This window comes from Furipterus horrens, unplaced genomic scaffold (genome assembly GCF_987537825.1).
Source record: "Furipterus horrens unplaced genomic scaffold, mFurHor1.1.pri manual_scaffold_12, whole genome shotgun sequence".
NCBI classification, from domain to species: Eukaryota; Metazoa; Chordata; class Mammalia; order Chiroptera; family Furipteridae; genus Furipterus; species Furipterus horrens.
In genome coordinates, this window is record NW_028327182.1 from 34,476,435 (window position 1) to 34,499,413 (window position 22,979).

General features: G+C 36.4%; 1 protein-coding gene across 1 annotated transcript in view; it reads left to right on the forward strand.

The window, feature by feature from the left end:
• Positions 1–22,979, forward strand: part of DIAPH3 (diaphanous related formin 3) — a 474,633-nt gene that overhangs the window by 169,683 nt on the left and 281,971 nt on the right. The window contains exons 15-17 of the mRNA XM_090258348.1: positions 5,631–5,735; positions 8,890–9,168; positions 9,731–9,845. Coding sequence (XP_090114474.1) covers positions 5,631–5,735; positions 8,890–9,168; positions 9,731–9,845 — 499 coding nt within the window. The remainder of the gene's footprint in view (positions 1–5,630; positions 5,736–8,889; positions 9,169–9,730; positions 9,846–22,979) is intronic.

A 22,979-nucleotide genomic window follows, 5' to 3' on the forward strand; every position in this document is an offset into this window, starting at 1 on the left:
AGTCTTATTGGGACCCCTTTGTACGTAATTCTCTTCTCTCTTGCTACTTTTAAATTCTCTCTTTATCCTTATTTTTTGACATTTTGATTATAATGTGTCTTGGTGTGGTTCTCCCTGGGTCCAGTTTATTTGGAACTCTCTGTTCTTCCTGGACCTGTAAGTCTTATTTCCTTCCCCAAGTTAGGGAAGTTCTGCTTCATTATTTTTTTCACATAATTTTTCAATATCTAGTTCTTGTTCTTTACCTTCTGGCAACCCTATGTTTCGGATGTTGGCCTGCTTCCAGCTGTCCCATAGGTTTCTGAGCCTCTCCTCATTTTCCTCACCTTTCGGTTCCTCTTTCTGCACTGGTTGATTGTTCTTTCCTTATGTTCTGACTTGTTGATTTGATCCCTGGTTTTCTCTCTCACCACTTGTTTCATATGTGTTTTTGTTCATTTCAGCAGGATTAGCTTTCATTCTTTTCTCATCTTGTTTAAGAACTGCTGTTAGGTCTGTAAGCATTTTTATAACCAAAGCTCTGAACTGAGCCTCAGAAAGATTTCCTATCTGCTGCTTCGTTAGATTAGATATTTGCTGCCTGGTCAGCTGTGTCACCGGGATCTCTCTCATGATCTGTGCCATCCTGATAGTTTTGTGTTTACCTTTGCTTCCTGTGTGGGGCTGTCACACCTCCTACGCTATAGGGGGCAGAGCCTTGTGCACTCGTCACAACCGGGGGACCCTTCTCACCGTGCTGTGGCGTTTTCTGTGGGGGTGGGGGTCTGAGATGGATTCCTGCCATTCACTCTCTGCTGAGAGACTGGTAGCCTCCTCCTCCATCCCCATGCCCTCTGGCCCTCACAGTCTGAGGCAAAGGGGGTCTGCCTTACCTGGCATTGGAATCGTGAGTTGATAGGTCTTGTCTGCAGCCAGGGTTGCTCCCCAGGCGCTTCTCGCCTCCCCTTAAATATGGGTGTCTGTGCTTACCGCCATCCTGCCGCTGTCACCACAGGTGCCACTACCAGCACAGCTTGATCTCTCTGCCTCAGTTTCACCCCTCCTACCTCTGGACAAGCGCCACTTGTTTATAACTTTATACATTGAACTTCTATGTAGCTTTATTTTCTGGAACCTCTGGTTATTTCTGGTTTTGCAGTAGTTGTAGTCCTTCTTAGTTGTGGAGGGAGACAGAGTGTGTCTCTCTAGCCTTCCATCTTGGCTGGAAGTCCAGGCCTCCCGTTCTTGCAGGTGCTATTTTTCTTGCAGTTTCATTCACACTTGCTGATAATTGAGTTTTCCAGTGTGCAAATTTGATTGTTATTTTCTTATTATAAATACTTTAATAGCTCTCCACGGTTTTTAGGAAAAAAAACTTTTTGGCTTATTGCAAAATTCCTTTGAACCATTTCCCCTACAGTTTGTTCTCACCCCTCCTTTTTTCCCCTTGTAGGGGATTGCTTGTCATCCAATGTCAGTTCCTCTATTTGAAGTGCTAGCATCACTTCTCCACTAACTACTCAAGTTTTTCAAACCTGGTTTCAAACATCCTTCTTCCAGGAATAATTTCCGTCTCTATCTTTATTGCTGGTAATTTTTACAAGTTTTGGGTTGTTTGCTTTTACTTTGTCAGTACACACTATGCTTACTAAAGCAATGACCGTATTCTGTTCAACTCTGTATCTTTAGCAACTACCACTCTGAGCAACACATATAAGCATGCTATTAGACGTTTATTGTATAATGGGAAATAGGTAGTTTGGGGCCAGATTCCAGAGGGTTCTTAGATATTAAGCTGGTGAGTGTTGCCTTTATTATGAAGCCAGTGAAGAACGTTTAAGGGCAAAAGAGACATGTCATTAGAGCCGTCCTTTAGAAAGAAGAGCAGTGTTCAAAAAACAAAAGTATATAGGGGGAAGATAATACTGGTTTTGAAAATACTGGGCTTTTTGTTTATCTTGAAGAATATTCATTAAGCAGTTGAAAATATATTTATGGTCTGATGGGCACTCTGAAATTCAGATGAGAATCTGAGCTAGTGACAGGGATTTGGAAGCCATTGAGGTAAGAATGGTGATTGAAGCATAAAGGTGTAGAAGGTAGCATCTTATGAAAAATGTGATCTGAGTCCAGCAGAGGAGTGAGGAAAGAGTCCAATACAATGACAACATTAAAGAGTTGGAACACATGAAGAACTGGCAGGAGTGATCAGAGGATTAGGAGTGTGTTGTAATGGAACATGCAGCAGAAGGGAGATTGAATATGGAGATATAGGAGCATATTTTTAAGTATTTGTGCTTTAGAGCAGGGGATGATGATAATGTTTTATAATCTACCATATTTTTCGCACTATAAGATGCACCTGACATAACACACACCTAGGTTAGAAGAGGAAAATAAGAAAAAAAATATTCTGAACCAAATAGTGTATGTACTAAAATATTTAATAAAATATAACAGAATAATATTTCAACCATGTAAAGTGAACAGCAGTCAACAGCGGTATTAAGAACCATCATCACTGCCGTTAACGAATGAAGAGAGACTTTAAGGTTTAACTACTCTTCTAGTTTTCTGGGAACCCCAAGAACTCATCACCACTAGTGTCAGGATTTATGAAGCTCAGTTGCTCACAATCATTGATATCACTTTCTTTGCTATCTTCATACTGACCAGATGCCCTGAGATTCAGCAGTAAAGTGGGACATTTAAGCATCTGCAGGGGTTTCGCGTGGGCTCACTGCTTCCTCTTCTAACAGCTGTTGCCACCACTGACAAGTCGGTTAATACACATCATGGTCTGTGACGTAATATTCTCTCCATAAGATGCACAGACGTTTTTCTGCTACTTTGGGGGGAAAAAAAGTGTGTCTTATGGAGCGAAAAATACAGTATATTGTTCAACATGGTAGCTATCAATCAAGTGTGCCTATTGGACTCTTATAAAATGACTAGTTTGAGGTCCTAAAAATTTAACTTCATAGATTTTTGTTAGGTTTACATTGTAATAGCCATGTATGGCTAGCGGTTACCCTATTAAATAGCACAGCTGTGGAGACATTAGGTAAGATGAGGCTGGGAAAAGTCCAGTGATTTGAAATTTGGTAAACTGTGGTTTTAATTTTTTTGTTTAAATTTTTTTTTTAAATTCTCACATGAGGATTTCTTTCTTGAGGGAAGGGGAGAGACAGATAGAAACATCTACTGGTTGCCTCCTGTATGTACCCCAGCCTGGAAGCAAAACCACAACCTAAGTATGTGCCCTGCCTAGGGAACAAACCCCTGACCTTTTGGTGTAAGGGACAACACTCCAACCAACGGAGCAACCTGGACAGGGCAAGTAAACTATAGTTTTTAGATTGAAAGAATAATAACTAAGTTGTAGTAGATGAAGAAATGAAAGAAAGTCATGGGTCATAGAGTGAGTACTGAGTAAGAACACTTTTAAAAAGTTGGCTTTGGAGCAAAAATAATGTTATAGTGACGTGGAATAAGTCCAAGGACAAAAGGACAGAGGTTCACAGGGCACAGAGGCGTGAAGACAATTGATTTAGCTTGTTCCTGGGAATCCCTGGGTGTCAGGAGGGCTTTGGGTTATACTCTCAGTTCTAAGCATGCTTTGGTTTATAAATTAGTTATTTTATTAGATTTACGATTAGTATTTTTTAAAAATTATTAATGATAAGAGGGGTTTGGAGGAGCTGTAATAGGAATGGTGGTAGAAGAAATAATGTTGGTGTTGTGTGTGAGAGTTAAAGGACATTTGGAGTGAGGGAATCTTGAGTCTGAGATTTACTTTTCTAACCTGTGATGAGAATTGTAATAATATTTATTTTATTGTTGTTTTGGTGATAAAATGCAAATGTCCTTATTTTTGTGTTTTAAATACTGTGTAACATGGGGTAGGAGAGTCAGTACATGTATGGGGGAGGGTGTACATAGGAAATCTCTGAAACTTTTGCCTGGTATTTTGACTTTAAAAGTAAAGTCTACTCTTCCCCAAAGTGACCAGAGGTGACATCTGAAAATGGTTTGCTATTCTCTTGACCCAGAAAACCCCACAAAATCATGCAGATAAACAGGTTCAAATCTTCGAGTTCACTTTAAGAACACTTGTGAAACTTCCAACGCCATGAAGGATATGTGTATTCAAAAAGTCACAAAGTATCTGAAAGATGTCACTTTAAAGAAGCAATGTGTGCCATTCCATTGTTACAGTGGTGGAGTTGGTAGGTGTGCCCAGGATAAATACTAGGGCTGGACACAGTGTTGGTAGCTCATAAAGAGTGCTGAATTTTTGCTACATGTGCTTAAAAATGCAGAGACTAATGCTGAACCTAAGGGTTTAGATGTAGCCTCTCAGGTCATTGAGCACATCCAGGTCAACAAAGCTCCCAAGATGCAGCATAGAATTTACAGAGCTTGTAGACAGATTACCCCACACATGAGTTCTCCCTGCCATGCAGGGATGGTCCTTCCTGAAAAAGAGCAGGCTGTTTCTAAACCAGAAGAGGAGGTGACACAGAAGAAAAAGCTATCCGAGAACAAACTGGAGAAACAAAAGCTTATGGCCCAGGAGTAAATTCAGCGTAAAATAATTACTAATAAAAGTAAAAAATAAAATCAAGTCTATTAAACTGTAAAGCATTATCTAAACATTAATTGCAGGAAGTAGTGAGGTTTCATCTAAATAACTCAGACTTTAAAGACATAAAATATGGTTTTTAATCTCACAATCTTTTAGTTACTAGCTGTATGATGAGAACTAGCTCTTAAGGAGAGAATAAAATTCATATAGCCCTTTGTATATGATTGAGTTCTATTTTTATTTTTCTTATTGAGGTTTGTCTGTATTTTAAAGTTTCAGGCTACCTTTGTGTAGTTGCATTATTTTTAACTGATTGATTTCCCCCCGTCCACTTTTTAAAAGTGAGTCAAATACTTGTTATTGATTATGAGACAACATCCTATTTAAAATTTACTTCAGTTAGGAGAAGTTTTCAGTCATAATGATAATAAGCTATTTGAATTCAAGACGGGAACTTGTGATGAGTGGCTATGTAAATTTGAAAACTCATCAGATTCACCAAATTTTATCGTTTACCTTCCTCCCACTAAGGACTTTGAAAGATTAATTTATCCTTAATATGCCAAAGATTAATTTCCAACAGATTAATGATAAATAAGACAGACTTTGTTCTCTAAATGTTGCATTTATAGAAGTTATTTATTAATAAAACATATTAATACGGGATACTTTTAGGCCAAATTGATAAACTTTAGGTAAATTTCAAGTATACATTTTTTCAGGTAGAGGTCAGGGAACTCAGGACAATGCTTTGCTCTCTATTATTTTACACAAAGTCGCGATGATATTTAGGGGCTTTTAAGAAAAATGTCAGGTTTGCAGATAACTATGGGCCAGATTCCTGTGCTGAGAGGAGAAGGTCACAGATTCCATCTCTGGCTTTGTCTGCCCCCCTGCAAATGATTTTTGTAGGATTTAGAGAAAGGCCATGGGTGACTTAGCAAAAACCAACCCTTCCTTTCATAAAAGTTTGTGTTCTACTGAAAAATGATTAGAGTCACATTTCTCTATAAATAGTGCTTTTTATTTTCATCTCTCTTCTCCTTTTTTTTTTCCTTTTCAGTTTGAAAAAGAGTTTACCGACCACCAAGAAACACAGGCTCAATTGCAGAAAAAAGAAGCAAAGATTAATGAGCTTCAAGCAGAGTTACAAGCTTTTAAATCTCAGGTAAAATACAGTCATCCAGAGTGAACTTCGGTATTGAAAGCTTACCAAGGGAGCAAAGGTCATAGCATCAAAATGTTTAAACTATTTTGCCACTTCTTTTCATTTTGCATTTTTAAGAATGTCTGAACTTTTACTAACCAATCTGATTCCTTATGTTTCATTTGGATTTTGTTTGTAATGTTACATTTCCTAAGTAATTAAACATGAAGGATAAAAAAGTCTTTTCATCTTAGATTTGTCATTCATCACTGATCTTTATCCTACTACAGGAAATTATTGCTCTAGCTATTTATTTTTCAGCATCTTCAGCCTCTGGGTACCTTGCAGTGAAAGATAACCTCTAGCTGAATGAGAACATTTTCTGATAATTTTTCAATTTCCAAAAGTAAACAGATTTAAAACATGACAAAAAAGAAAAAAAGAGCGCAAATCTGGATTATGAAGCAGATAGCTCACATACACCCTCTACACATAAAACATTTAGTTAGCAAGAAATACATCATCTACATATTTTAAATGAAGGTAGGGAAGTAGAATATTCATAGCTAAATTTCCTTGTGTAGTTTTAACTATAGGATGATGAGCAACTAGTGTTGTTTTACTATTTTCCTTTTATCCTAATTTATGGTTATGTTTAAAAAGTCTCAGGTATACTATTTTGTATATTGGTATACTATTTCCTATATTATTGGCAATTTTTAAAAATGCTTAGTGAGTAGTTTTGTTACAGAGACTGTTAGCAGATACCCTAAGGGAGAGTTCTTGGTCAGTGTTCAAGCAAAACAATTAAAAACTCCTATCTACAAATAAATTATTCTCAGTTATCTTTTTTTCTTTAGTGTACCCAATAAAAATGTAACAGTTTATTGAACTTCCTCATGTTTCCCAGGTGGTTTTTTGTCTTTCGTATTAAAAGGAACATTTGATTGTGTTTTGTACTTCCGTCAGAGTTAGAGACATGGCTGGAATATTTATGAAAAGTTTTTTCTGCTCTTGGCTAATATATATTTAAAGACTTTCTTTTCTTTTTAATTTCTCCCAGTCAAAGGGTTACTTAAAAATGTACTCTAGAAAACTCCAGTTTATAAAAAAACACATTCACCATCTTTGGATTTGTTATCGCTGTCTGTGCTTTTATATAAAATAATAAATTTACATTTTGAAACTGAGATTAAATCCTATTTTGTAAAAATTGTGGACAATTAATTGTATGACCTGTTTTTATGGCTATCAGAAGAAAGCCTGCAATTGGGGACTTAATATTGGCCACCATATTCATATTTGAAGAACAACTGACAAATTCTTCCTTTGGATTAGTGTGTGATTCTAATGAAATCCATGTGTTTATCTTAAGATACTTCTCTTTGATAAAAGCTATTCTGATTATGAAGGTTATGAGTAAAATATGTTCTGTAATCTTTGATTTCATTCATTTAGTCACCTGACAACCAAGCATTGTTAGAGGCTTGGGGATATAATGGTGAGTAAGGTAGTCACCGTGTCCAGCCTCATGAACAATGTATTTCAAGTCAACGATACGATCAGATAAACTTGTCTAGAGTAGAAATCCAACCATATCTTTAAGATGTTAATAGTTAACTACAAAATGTATATTGAGTGTGAGTGTAATATACATACATTCTTAACATTCGAAGGGCAGTACTGTCCAGGATCACAGCCACCCAGCATAACACTAAAGTTAATGTTTTTGATAAGTCATATTCTTTGATTTTTTATTTCATATTCTTTGATTTTTTGTTTCAGGTTTTATGACAGTTTTTCTTTGTGCTGACCTCAGATGTCAATTTTAGGCTTTTATACATGATCTCTTTTTCATAATTGTGCCACAAAACTTTTAAAATGGTTTATTAACATTTATTAAATGTGTACTGTTTGCAAGGCAAATAGTATATGTTTGGTTCAGGATTGAGGTTAGTAATTTCAGGAAAATAATCATATCACAAAGTTTATTTATGAACCCAGCACTTCTTTATGGCAATCAAAATACATTTATTAAATTCTTACCATGCCATGGAACATAAGGACAAAAGTGACCAGTGGACACATTTAACTCTTTTTCACTCCTAATTTTACCCTGCTTCTCTGTGACATTTGATGGTGTGGCATAGCCTTTTTAAGGGAATCGGGGTCACTTTCTTCACTTTTGATTTATGACCCTGTGCTTGCCTTTTTTCTCTTCTTGTCTTTAATTCATTTATCCTACACGTATTTCTTCAGTGGCTTTCATTGGCCAGTCACAACATTAGGTGCTGGAGAAAGAGTAGTTAGTTATACAGTCATAGTCACTTCCCTCATAGAGTTACAGTCTATCAGAGATAAACACTAATGATTCCATGAATAGTTATGAAACACTTTTGATAAGAGCTGTCAAGAAGTAAAGGGTACCCTCAGTGTGAAACGAGTGGTCAGATAAGGCTTTCCTGAGAAAGGGATATGGTAGCTAAGATTCAAAGGCACAGGTGAAGAGGATGGTCCCGGTGGAAGGAGTAGCATGTGCCAGGAACCTGAAATTACAGTGAGGTTGGCATATACATGGAATGGAAGAGGAAAGTCACTCGACCAGTTCCAGATCACGGCATGTCTTTGGAGGGCCTATTAAGAGTTTTAGTGTTGTGTTTTGTTTAATTTTGTTTCCCTCAAGGGGAAAGGCATGATGTGGCAATATTAGTTGTCTTTCTCTGGATTTAAAAAAAAAACTTATTTAAATGCCAGTGTTCTATAGAATTCTGTACATAGAACTTTCCTCCTTCTGCATACTCTGTACACACTCTAGGTGACCTTCTCCACTCCCATGGCTTCAGCTGTCATTTAGAATCTGCTGATTTTCACATCTTTGGACCCATCTACCCATTTCCCTCCTAGATATCTCTACCTGGACTGTCATAACTACCTCAAAATCGGGAATACTTTTTCTTTCAATTACATTTTTATGAAAAGTTATAATTATATTCTTAAACTGGGAATAAACTTCACTGGAATTTTTAGGTTAAACCACATGAAATTGCTGATATTCAATTATTTTTGGTTTAAAATAATACATTATTTTTAAGGAAAGTGTATTTTTACATGTTGTGTAGAGTGTTCTTAGTCATGTTTTTAATTAACTAATTAACTTATTTATTTTCCTCTCTAGGTTGGTGCCTTGCCAGCTGATATAAGCACCTTTTTGCCCCTGTCAAAAGAAAATGGAACAGGACACCCAGCACCCCCTCCTCCTGCGGCACCCCCTCCTCCACCTCCTCCACCCCCTCCTCCACTACCTGGAATGCCTTTTGGTGGTCCTGTGCCTCCACCACCTCCCCTGGGACTTCTCAATGGAGGAAACTCACTTCCACCTACACTGCCATTTGGGTTAAAACCAAAGAAAGAATTTAAACCTGAAATCAGCATGAGAAGATTGAACTGGTTAAAGGTAAAGAAATAATAAATATATAAATAAATAAATACACACTATTACCTAAATTAAAATTTAATTATGTTTGTACTTCTGTATAGTTTCCAGTAAGAGCCCTATTCAAAGTGATTTTAAATAAACAGCCTTTTTTTTTTTAAATGAAACAGTTTCTAGAGTATTGAAACAAAGCCTTTTGCTCTTGACTACTACGGCTTTCTCATTTATAAATTTGATGGGAGTCAATGTTACTTGGTTACGTACCTTAGGAAATGCTGTGGAATGCATCCTGCACTTGAAGAGTTAGAGTGCACATGACCATTACTGAAGACTCTGAGAAGTATAATTGAGAAGAAACAAACTTCATTTAATTCAGCTTCAGTCCCCAACTCTTTCCCTAATAAAAGTTTAACTTCCTGCAGAAATTGTATTTCACTGAAAACGGTTTGGAGAAAAATCATACAGGGGTTACTTCATAAACATTGGCTGGCAGCTATGGGCCTCTGGGTCTGAACATAATGATTGGTTTGGGACAGATGAAACACCCAACTATTTTATGAGTCAGCCTTCTCTCTGATTGCAGATCAGACCTCATGAAATGACTGAAAACTGTTTCTGGATAAAGGCAAATGAAAATAAGTATGAAAATGTGGATTTGCTTTGTAAACTTGAGAATACATTTTGTTACCAACAAAAAGGTATGCTTAACGTCTTTGTTATTTTTTTATTTTAATATGTTAACACTGCCACTTTTTATATATTAACTATTAGAAAGCATTACTTTTAAGAGTCCCTGTATGTATTTTTACTTTATCAATGGGTAAATACATTATTTATTAAAATGAAAATCTTTAAAAAGTAAACTTTGTTAGAGTATCGAATGAGCAATTTTTAAAATGCAGATGATTGATACAAAATCTAAATTTTTTATATAATACATTTTTTGAAGATATTCTAAATTAGATTTTCATAAAGGAGGATATTTTTAGAGAGAATTTTGTCTTGAAAATTTTTTTTGTCAAGGAAGAATAGTAAAAACAAAAGCAAAATGTGAACCTTCCTCTAGTCAGATTTTAATATTTAGTATTACAGTGACAGTCACATAGTATAATCAGTATGAGTCACATGGGATAGAAATATCAGTTTTAAAGAGTGTCTTGAAAGCGTGAAACAGTAGTATATCAGTAGATTATAAGATCTTGTCATTAAAAGTAATGGAATTTATTTTTCAAATTGTTTTGTAATTTAAAAAACACAATTGTATTAGATATCACTCTTGTCTGTAAATTGAATTTATTTCATTGAATTTCATGGGCCAAAATCACTTGTTTGAAGGCTTTTTAAAAAATTGTTTATTCTATTACAATTGTCCCAATTTCTTTATCTTTCCCTCCCCCATCACCGCACCCACTTCTCTTGCCCACAGTCAATCCCCTGTCCATTGTCCATGTCCATGAGTCATTCATACATGTTCTTTGACTAGTTTAATTTTTAAGTATTATATATCATGGTTGGTCTTAGATCAGTGATTACCTTTAATTTTCAAAAAGGAACCCGTAGACTTATGTTCTTTAAGTCCCGAGTCACTGAGCAGAGAGAGCAGGTGGGGAGTGAGAGTGATTGTACTGAATGGAGATGGGAAGGCTTGATTTCTTAAAATAACTACTGTGTACAAGGCACCGCACTGGACGCTTTATGTATCTGTTTTAACTTGATTATCACACAACTAAAGGATGTTGGCTGATACCCCCCCCCATATATATATATATATTCATTTACATTCCTTTGAAATGCTTTTTAAAATATAAATGTAAATTAGACACTTTCTAAAAAAATAATTGTTAGATACACTAAAAGGCAATTGTAAATTAAGGTGGTTTTCTAGAATGTGTGGTAAATTTAAAGCCTTTAGCAGATATTTTTGAGCACTATTGGTCTTGACCAAAATAGTAAAAATGATATATTTTGATCTTTGAAAGTGGGGAATTTTCTCAGCAAGCTTGCCCTACAAAATCTTGTGAAGTAAGCAGATCTTAATTATACCTTTTGATTATGGAGAATCAAGATTTTCTTTGAATAAAATTAGTGTACTCTTTAGGCAATCAAGTAAAATACATGGCAGTTAAAATACGTATTTACATGTAAAAGACTTAAGAATTTCAGATTTCATAATCTGGAATTGATTACTTTTCCCTTTGCTTTCCTAGTAGGTGCAAATGGAGGTACCTAAATGCCATTTAAGTAATACTGCCATCCAACTACTCTCTTTTTTTTTTTTTCATCTTTACTCTGATTACTTTCTTAATTAATGAGGCTCAAAAGGGAAACTTGTTAGCATGTCTTTAATTTAGCTGTAGTGTTAGCCCTAAATGAAATAATTGGACCTTTAAAAAATTCTTAAGTCATCTAACTTTAGCCTAGAGATTCAAGGTTGGAAAAAAAACAACATATTTGCTCAGCCTAACACCAGTTGTAAAGGTTAAGGTGAGGAAATGATGAGCATTTTCTGAATATTACCTACTTGCATCCCTCTCTCTTCGTATGTGCTGTCTCCTCTGCGGTGAATCTCACTTTCATTTGACTTGGAGGCTGGCAGAGGCCTATGACTTCTATTTTCTCACTTTAAATGCTACCTTCTCTAATCTGTGACTGTGGATAGTATTTCCACGGTAAACAGAGAAAATGGGGAAACCCAGGATTGTAACCCTGGGCAGTGCTAACATTTCACAATGCCAGCAGGAGATGAGCTATAAATGTGACTATTTTTTGTCTGAGTTTTAAAGAATAATTTCTAGTAAGCATTAGTTGAGGACCCTCAATTGAGAGTGTTTTATATAGGCATGACTGTAGTTAATTATTTTAGTGGAAAAGGCCATTTATTGCTGCTTTCAGCAAAGCAGGATTCTGTATAGATATTTTCTAGCAAAGAACAGGAAGGCAGGCAGGAAAAATGTGTCTGGAAAGCTTAGAACTGAGGGCTGATGGAGTGGACATGTGGCTCCTTATGGTCTCTGTCCTGCTGAGGCATTAGGTCCAAGTGTTAATATTTACCAGTCCCCATGTCTCCAAAGGTTACTTTGTTTGAATCACTTTTGTAATTTATGCAGAATTCAGAATTAAAGCTAGTCACTTATTGTGCAATGCAAGGTAGAAATGTAGTTGCTTTCCACTCTAGCAAGAAGGGGAAAGTAGAGGTCTTGTCTACTGGTTGATTTTAATCATTGGTTTGCTTCACAACTTGGCAGGGAAGGACAAAGGATTCAGATGGCCAATGATTTGTGGGTTTTTAGAACAATTGGTATATCTGAGTTTTTTTCCCAGTAACCTCTGACCAAGAATTGGGCATTTTTGACAACATGGGTGGACCTCAAGGGCATTATGCTAAATGAAATAATATGTCCTTTTATATGTGGAATCTAAAAAAAACAAACAAACTAATCTCATGCACACAGTTTGGTGGTTGCCAGAGGTGGACAGTCCGGGGGGGGCGTTGGGGGGAGGTGTGGGAATTGGAAACAGGTGTAAGTTAGTTTTTTCAAAAAGAGGAAGAACAAGGGATATTTTTCTAATTACAAAGGTGGATGTTCCTTCACAGGCATTTCCAATGGTAGATGCCAATTCTTTGAGCATCCTAAGCATTTGAAATAGGTAGGGGGAAGAAACACAAAACTGAATCCAGTCATTTAAAGAAAACCTTAAAATTTTCTCTTACATATTCTTTAGTTTTTGTTACAAATGTGGCTTTTTTTCCTTACAAGAAGGCACTGCTTTAGGTTTCTTGGACTTTTAGGTTTGAGAGCTCTTGTACCCTAAGAGTTAGTAAAGAAGGAAGGACTAATAATACATGTAGATCCCCCTGTGCTGTACTGGTCTATGAGCTGGATCAGCTTCATGTTACCTTATTTAATCTTTATCACATCTCTGCCAATTATCTCCTGCAAAACAGGTCTTACTCCCCAGAATAACCACCCTGCCCCAGCTACTGATAGATATTGCAAGATATTCTTGGTAAGAGCTTGTACATTCCTCTGTATTCATGTTGCTCTTCATTGTATGTCTTTGCTTTTTTTCAGTTTGATTTTACTTATTTTATTTTTTAAACTAATCTCCCTGTCATATCTATAACATTGTGTCAATGGGAAAGTGCCTGTGTCATATCTTAAGGAATACAGGAACCTCTCTCTAAGTCTTTTCCTGCAAAATCAACATTCAGTTGAAGCTTTTTTAATGCCTTGTTTTCCTATTCAAGTATCTCACTTTGGTTTCCTTGTATCTCTCAGTTCTAAATTTTTGAGATACTTCTTAGCTTTCCATATTTTAAATCTTTCTGAAAATAATCTATCGACATTTTTCTTTTTCTTTTTCTCATTTTTCCTTTCAGTTGTCCACCCCAATTTTCTCTTTCCTACATATAGCTACCCATGTTCAAGTCAACACATATTTATTAGGTATACATTGTACATCAGGCCTTGTGTTGTTTAACACTGGGAACACTGAGTGAGAAATGCAGGCATGAGCCCTGTGTTCATGTTGCTTTTATAGTCTCAGTGAGACTCAGCCAAGTTCAAGAATGAGGAGTGGAACAATAAATGCTGATTTTGATCTTAGAAAAGAATGACATATTTTATGGCTTTTGGCTTCTGTTAAGAATTAACAAGATTAAAAAAGAACATTGTAATATCTCTTTGATATTTAATCACAATTTTCATATATTGAACGTTTGGTATCATCAGAATGATGCTAATGACCTGTGTATTTTTTATCAGATTGAAAGCATCTGTTGGTTAATTTTTACAGGCTGTTGGAAAGTGGATTAACGTATACTAACAGGTTATTGGTGTTGCATTTGTTAACTAAAATTGATATTAATTACTTCCATTATTCACAAACTGTTAACTTAATAGGGATTAAAGGGCTTTGAGAAAGTAATAGTCTAATTCAGTTAGACTGATATATTATGAAAATGTGATCCCACAATTGTTAGCTTCCTAAAGTAATCACATTTTATAACAGGTGCATCATATTTGCCAGATAGGGCCAATAAACTGGTTTATAAATATTTCTCAACTGAGCAGTTTGGCATATGGAAACAGTTAGTGGATTACACAGTTAAAAACAAATCAAGCTGAGATTTCTGACATCATAGTTCAGTGGACAAAATATTGGGGTAGAGAGTGATTAAACTATGGATTATGCCAGGGACTTGGCTGTGTTCAGGATGTTGCTTTGCATTAGAAAACAATTTATTCCTTTGTATGCACAAGTGTATAAGAAGTACTAGACTACCTCACAAGCCTACATTTAGATGAACAGTATAATTTCTAACAGAGAGCTATATTGCTTGGGAATGCATGTTAATAAAGAGATGATGCCCAAATTAACATAACATATCTTAAACTTCTTAAAGTTTTCTAAAAAAGCATTTGACAAACACTAATTTGGAGAGACTGGAAAGGAAGTCAGTAGAAAATTAAATATTTGTCTAGGGATTTATCATTTGTTTCTTGTCTGTGGCTGAAATTATCATTTGGTTCTCTGTATGTCTGAATTTCAAAAGAACTAAAGACTTAAGGAAATTATTAGGCAGGTCAGGAACATCTTATTTCACCATTAGAAAATATTTCATTGTTACCAATTATATTGTATGCTGGGTTGGGTTCCTGAATGAATAGCAAATGATTCTGAAAGTTTTTAGAGAAATCAAACCTAAAGAGAAAGGCTGTAGAAAGTGAGTTTACTTAACTTGGAGCCACAGGCAACTTTCAAGCCCACAAAAATGCTTCAGTTATGTGCCTAATTACACTGCATATCTTTGGCATTTGAAGGTCCCTGTAAATAGGCATATTTCTTATATATTGTACAGAGGCTATAAACAGAAAGGGAGGAGGATTGAACTTGTAGCTTTTATTCCTCTCTCTCTCTCTCTCTCTCTCTCTCTCTCTCTCTCTGTTTTTCCTCTCTCTCATTTTCTTCTTCCATTGGAGAGTGGAATGGTATTAGGGTACTAGATTCAACTTGAGCATTGACTAGCAGGGGATGCTGTATCCCTTCCATATTACAAGTTCACCTTGGTATTTTAATTCTGCTAGCAGTTTCAGTGGTCTACCTGTACCTGTTGTCCCTTAACAAAGTTGTAAATCCGTTCCATTTCATTGTTATCACACACCTTTTTCTCCCATTTCCTGTATCTTCTGTCTTATCCTCTATTTACCCTGCACTTCCCTGTTGAAGTGTGTTGCTCAAAGTACACTTCCCTAGTCTTTCCCTTGTCTGCATTATGTTCTGTTACTCAAAACCCCCCACTCAGAATTGGTGCACAGTATTATTCATCTGAAGATGTAAAGGAGACTTCTCCTTCTGAATGCACTATTTAAATCTTAAAATGATATTTGTAAATCTGACTCTTTACTTTTCCTCTTGTCTCCCTCTCCTCCACTCCTCCCTGCCCTCTACGCCTACCTGCCCACACACCACTTGCCAGGCTTGGAAGAGATGGGGTCACATGGAGTTAGTATTATAACCTCATGCCATCCTTGGAGCACAGGAAGAGAGTGGGTCATCACAGGAGAGTCGTTAGGAACTGTGGGGGCTTCAATGCTGGCTGATATGCTATGGCATTGGAAATTAAGTGGTGTGGTGTAGTAAGTTCTTTCGCTACAGAAAAAGACTATGAAAATAACTTTATTATATATTTTATAACCTTGAATTTCCTAAATTAGATTTTGATGTGATTATATATGCATGCGTTTAGGTAAGCTGGGTATTTTTTGTCTCTCAGGATGAAGTCATTTGGGCATATGATCATATGCCTTGTAAGATATTTTGTGCATTTACCACAAACTTTCACATATATTTCATGGTATCTAAGAAGAACACCAGGTTAGAGACCTTTGGTTACCACAGCTCTAACTTGTCTAAGTGCACATCTTTGTTTTAAAAGAATGGCTTTTATAAGCCAGAGGCACTCTAGTCCAGGAGTTTTTAACTTGGGGTCTTGGATAAGGAAAAAAAACAAACCAAATACAACATTATCACTTTAACCTCTAATTGAAATTTAGCATTTTCTTCAATTATAAATATAGGCAACAAATATAGTAGTACCTATGCCATTTCAACCTGTAAAGTTCATGTATCATTCATATCACATTAGTCAGTTCAGATATGTATGTATATCCAAATACCATTGAAACTCATCACTGCTTAAAATTAGAGTACTTATTAGACCTGCACCTAGATCTTGTTACTTAATACATTAATAAAGAAACATATTTTGTTGCCTCCAGGAAGCAGATGCTGAGATGTCACAGTGCAAGAAGTATTTTTAGGGGACAGGGCGTGAGTAATGCATGTGAAAGGGGAAAGTGGGGGAAAGCAGGACTGGGTGAGAAGATTCGGCCATGGTGAAATTCTCAGCCACGCCAGCTTGGCGGGAGCTCTGGAACAGAGCAAGGCTGTAGTGTTCCTGCCATGCTCAGTCATTGGCTGGAGGCTGCCCAAGAAGAATATGGCCTGGGCTTAGAAGCTAAGGAGGATCCCAAGGGTGCTAATAGCTTGGAGTTTGTCAACCAACAGCACCCTATGCAATTGAGTGGAAAGCTTATTCCTGAAGTGAGATTTGAACAGTGCGTCTCCTTGGCTACCATACGTATATATTATTAGTTCATAAACTGATGTTCAGTGCATTTTGATATCTGCATTGGAATATCATTTGCTTCCTTTGAAATCCAATATATATATTTCTTAATTCTCACCCGAGGACATGTTTTCATTGCTTTTTTTAGAGAGGGAGGAAAGGGGAAGAGAAAAACAGAGACATGATGTGAGAGTGTAACATTGATTGATTGCCTTCTGGTATATGTCCTGACCAGGGATCAAACTGGTGACATTTTGGTCCAAGGGACGATGCACCAACCAATTGAGCCATACTGGCCAGGGCAAGTCCTATGTATTTTTGCATTTTTTTTTTATGGTGTCTTTTTAAAAAATTGTTTATTTTATTACAGTTGTCCCAATTTTTTCCCTTTTGCTTCCTTTCACCCAGCCCACTCCTCTAGCCCACAGACAGTCCCCTCTCATTGTCCGCATCCACATGTCATTCATACATGTTCTTGGAATAGTCCCTTCCCCTTCCTTCCACTGTTGCCCCTTCCCTCCTTCCTTCCTACAGCTGTCAGTCTGTTCCATGTTTCCATGTCTCTGGTTCTCTTTTTCTGTTCATTTATTTAATTCATTAGATTCCAGTTATAAGTGAGGTCATATGGTATTTATCATTTGCAACTGGCTTATTTCACTTAGCATAATAGTCTCTGGTTCCATCCATGTTGTCACAAAAGGTAGGAGTGCCTGCTTTCTTCCTGCTGCATAGTATTCCATTGTGTAAATGTACCACAATTTTTTAATCCACGCATCTATTGGTGGACACTTGGGTTATTTCCAACACTTAGCTATTGTAAATGGCGGAGCTATGAATATAGCAGTGCATAAGTTCTTTTGAATTGGTGTTTAAGGATTTTTAGGCTATAGTCCCAGCAGTGAAATCATTGGGCCATAAGGCAGTTCCATTTTTAATTTTTTGAGGAAATTCCATACTGTTTTCCATAGTGGCTGCACCAGTCTGTGTTCCCACTAGCAGTGCACTAGGGCTCCCTTTTATCCACATCCTCGCCAGCACTTGTTTGTTGATATATTAATGATGTCCTTTCTGACTGGTGTGAGGTGGTATCTCATTGTGCTTTTAACTTGCATCTCTCTGATGATTAGTGATGTTGAGCATTCTTTCACATGTCTGTGGGCCATCTGTGTTCTCCTCGGAGAAGTATCTATTCAGGTCCTTTGCCCATTTTTTAATTGGGTTGTTTGTTTTCCTGCTCTTGAGTCATATGAGTTTGTTATATATTTTGGAGGTCAAACCCTTGTCTGATATATCATTGGCAAATATGTTCTCCCATACAGTCAGTTCCCTTTTCATTTTGATGATGGTTTCTTTAGCCACGCAGAAACTTTTAAAATTGTTGTACTCCCATTTGTTTCTTTTTTCCTTTATTTCCCTTGCCCTAGGAGAAACATCTGCAAAAATATTGCTATGTAGGATATCTGAAATTTTGCTGCCTCTGTTTTCCTCTAGGGCTTTTACAGTGCCACAACTTATATTTAAGTCTTTTATCCATTTTGAGTTTATTCTGGTGGATGGTATAAGTTGGTGGTCTAGTTTTATTTTTTGCATACACCAGTCCAGTTCTCCCAACACCATTTGTTGAAGAGACTGTTTTGACTTTATTGTATGCTTGTGCCCCCTTCATCAAATATTATTGACCATAGAGACCTGGGTTTATTTCTGGGCTCTCTATTCTGTTCCACTGATCTATGTGTCTGTTCTTATGCCAGTACCAGAGTGTCTTGATTACAGTGGCCTTGTAGTATATTTTAATATCAGATATTGTTATCACTCCAACTTTATTCTTCTTTCTCACGATTGCTGAGGCTATTTGGGGTCTTTTTTGCTTTCATAATTTTTTGGAATATTTGTTCTAGGTTTGTTTTGCTGCATTTAAAAATTATTCTGAGAAAGGATCCACTTCTTTAACTGCCAATGGAGTCCATGGTAATAATGGCTATGAAGCCTTCCAGCTGTAGCCTTTCTGATTTGTGCAGTGGTAGGAGTGAGGTGGAGGTCAGGGTCCTGGGTCTCGCCTCCACTGCTGCCTGTTTATGTACAGGGGTGGGCAAAAGGAGGTGTACAGTTGTTCGTATGGAAAAAGACATGCAGGTTATGATTATTACAATAGCTTTATTAACTTTGTGTTTCACGTACTCACAACTGTACACCTCCTTTTTCCCACCCCATATGTATGTTTTTTATTTTAATTCTAGGGGCCAATACATTATCTGTAATGAGATATTTCATCCAATTTAGAAAAAATTATATAGTGGCTTCAACATCAGGCCATCCATTTTTAAATCCACTTTAACATCCTATTGTTATGCATTTTGTTATTCAAAACATATATCAAATCTGGAAAACTATGAAAATTTTAATTAGACAATAATAAAACAACAGTATGAATAATGTTTTCCCTTTTTTTAGCAGTTATGTTTACTTCAGTTATATAATTTTATTTATTCCCAAACCAATCCTATGAAAGAGCCAAGGCAAATACTTGGTATATTTTATATTTAATAAAATGTTGCACTTTTTGAGTAAAGTTCAGCTGAAAGGAGCTGCCACTCTGAATGGAATACAGATGTGAGTCTAAAGCTATTGCTCCTTGTGCTATGCCACGCTGCTTCCCTGATTAAAAGAAATCCTATTATGTTTAATTTAAAGTGCTCTTCTTTGATTTAAAATAATTTTTCTCTCTTCTCCTGCCACCTTACCATTCATTGCCCCATAGCAGTTCATCCTCATCCCACAATTTACATTAAAGCCTTTAAAAACTTGCCATTATTTGCTAAGACCACCTTTCATCATTTGCTACCTCTATTCACTCCTGTAAGTATTTGAGCTGTAAATACTAACAGCATGCTGTGGAGTGTACAGCAGAAGTAAGGGGCTGTGACCGCCCTGCCAAGTAAGTGACCCTGGCTTTTATAGCTATGGCTTTTTCCTCCATGAAGCAGGGAGGTAATACCCATCTCACAATGTTTTTGTGAGGATTAGAGAAAGAATGTTTTAAAGACCTTTGCAGTGTGCAGTTCATTATAGTTGCTCAGGAAATATTAGTGGAACTTAAAATTTGAGAATGCAGCCTCATTTCTACTTATAAAATTTGGTGTATCATCTCTGAGTTTTCCACAGTTGTTACCAGTTCAATAATCTCCCTCCAGCTTTGGCCCCGCCTCCAAGTGAAACTTCTTAACCATGAAACTGCTGTGTTAACTGACCCATGAATAGTCACTTCTGATGTGACACTGGTCTGTACCATTAACTTTAGAAAATAATAATAGGAGATTATTCTTTATACCTTTTTTCTTTCATATTTGTATGTATCTTAACTGTCAGATGATTTACTAAGTTCCTGTAGATAGGGATCTATTGAATGAGGATGAACCATAAAGACCTGTTTGGGGTTTTATTCCCTCATTTTTATTTATTTTTGTCATGATATTTTTTTCTTTCAGTTTATGAGTCATTAGTAGAGCTACTTCCCAACAGCTCTGTAATTTTATGAAAATTAAAAACTGAACGTTTTAATTTTGCTTCTTTGGTGTGACTCTGTTTTAGAGCATTGAGCTGATGACTTGAGAGGGATCTTGAAAAGCTTATAGAATTCTTTATAAAACCTTACTGGTTCTTCTTAATAAGTCATTATTATTTTTAACTGTTATTTACAGTTGCAAAGATTAGTGAGGATTGGATGGATGGCTTAATATAATCATGGAACAGGGGTGCATTAAGACATAGGAAATCTTTAGCTGATAAGCCAATACAAGTGCCAGGTAGAGCTTATGGCCTAAAGTCCCCCCAGCGTTTACAGGAAGGTTGATAAACGTTAATTTTCATAGTTGCTAATAGAAGGTTCAGAGGAGTGATAATTTTTCTTTTTTTTTCTCCTCCATCTTTGTAGTATGCACTAAAAAAATATTTTGGTGAATCATGCATTTGTTGTAATTCTACAATTTTGACCTGTTAAGAACTCATTTGGTTCAGCCTAATTCTTATTTCCTAAATCGATGACAAATTAAGGAAACACATAAAGAGCTTTCTTTAGTTTATAGCTTAATTGAAAATGAGTATTGGTATTTCTATTTCTCTAATAGCTTGCCAAGCAATGGATAAGGGGACAAAACTCTTGAAGTGGAAAGTATTTATCTCGGAATGATTTATAGCCCCCAAATCTAAGTTCAGAATACCTTGGAATTTTTCATGCTGCATTAGTGTATATGAATCAATCTTTCTTTTGAATCTGTGAGGAAATTTGCTTACAGGAAACAGTCCCTCAGTTAAAAGTGATCTAAACAAGTGTGGTTGGTGGTCTCAGAGTTGGTAAACAACATCCCAGTGATGTCAGGACTCTAGGAAGCTTCTTGTATATTTTCTTAGCTTTCTCTCCAGGTTCAGCATAGCTTAGCTAGCAAAGATGAGAGCAGTCATGCTCACAAATGGGGATCCAGGAGAGATTTCATTTCTTGCCTTTTTCAGCTTCTTGAAGCCATGAATATTTCTCACTCTGTGGCCATTCTTTCTTTAATCTTCAAAGTCAGCAGTCAGTCCTCAGAGGCCATCGCTCTCACCGACTTCCCTGATTACAGACTCTGACCTAAGCCAGTAAAGGTTTTTTTAAAGACTCCTGTGATTAAATTGGGCCCCCTGAATAATTCAGGCTAATCTCCCAATTTTAGGGTCTTAAACCTTAATCGCATCTGCAAAAGTTGCCTTTTCCATGTAAGGTAACATACGAGGTCTGTCCGGAAAAAGTCCAGCCATTGTGAGTATAATGAGAACAGTTCGTGCGGGAACAATGTAACCTAGCAGCTGAGGGAGAGTGGACTAGAATGCACATGCGTGAATAATGACGACTTCACTGTATTAGTCAGTGGGGACAGTAGACGTTGTTGAGAGACCATGTGCACTGTGTGTCTGTCTTATTAGAGCAACAAATCTACATCAGATTTTCTGTTAAGCTTCAACATTCCTCTATGGAAACTCTTCAGATGATTCAGAAGGCCGCTATGGACAACTGGTGATTGACAGCTTCATCACTGACAACACATCTGCTCGTGCGTCTCATCTCATGCAGGGACTTTTGTGAAACAACCAGATGACTCAGCCCCTCTACAGCCCAGATTTGGTACCCTGTGACTTATGGCTTTTTCCAAAACTAAAATTACTTTGAAAGGGAAGAGATTTCAGATCATCAGCGAGATTCAGGAAAATAAGACAGAGCAGCTGATTGTAACTAGAACTGTGTGAGGTCCCAGGCTTCCTACTTTGAAGGGGGCTGAGGTGCCATTGTCCTATGTATAATGTTTCTTGTATCTTGTATCTTCTTCAATAAATATTTCTGTTTTTCATATCACATAGCTGGATACTTTCTAGACAGACCTCATATTTCAGGTTCCAGGGACTAGCACTTAGACATCTTTGGCAGAGGAAGATGGGGGCTAGGACAACTAGATGCCATAAAATTTCAACATAGCAGAAGGTACTTGGCCCTGTTAATTTTGCTCATTAAAATTATCACTTTCCTTTATCCCTGCGTTTCCTTTACAGAAATACCATTTTAGGGTCCTGGGGCATTTTGACTTAGCTTTTTAAATCATTTGTTCTGTTCACTATTCATTGAGCTTGTGGATCTTTACAAGTTACATAAACACATGTTTTTGTTACTGTAGTTAAGTGCATTTCTGGAGTTTTAGGAGAAATCTTTGTGTCTTTTCAAGTGCCTGGAAAGGTTTTTCCCTTTTTTTATTCAAATATACTGTATTTAATTAATGTGCAACAGGTATCACTGTATATTTTCCAATTTGTAGTGCATACTATTTATTTTATTTTACTTTTAGGAAATTATTAAATTTTCTATTTTTAACCTCGTAGTCTTCTTTTTTTCAAACCAGAAATACCCTCCAAAAACCTAGGGCAAAGTACCATTGGTATTGAAGAACAAATTGGTTCTTGACTTTTACTTGTTACTGCATATTTTAAGAAAGAAATAGAGACTGGTTCTAATTTAGGAAAAGAAATTATTATGTCTTACACATTATTAACTTTTGGGAGATAACTGTTTCTACATTGTCTGTTGAAAAACTTAATAATTCCCTTAACTTAAAAGTTTTTTTTTAATATTTTAAAATACATATTTTTACTGTTGTTTTATGATGTATTACAACATAAT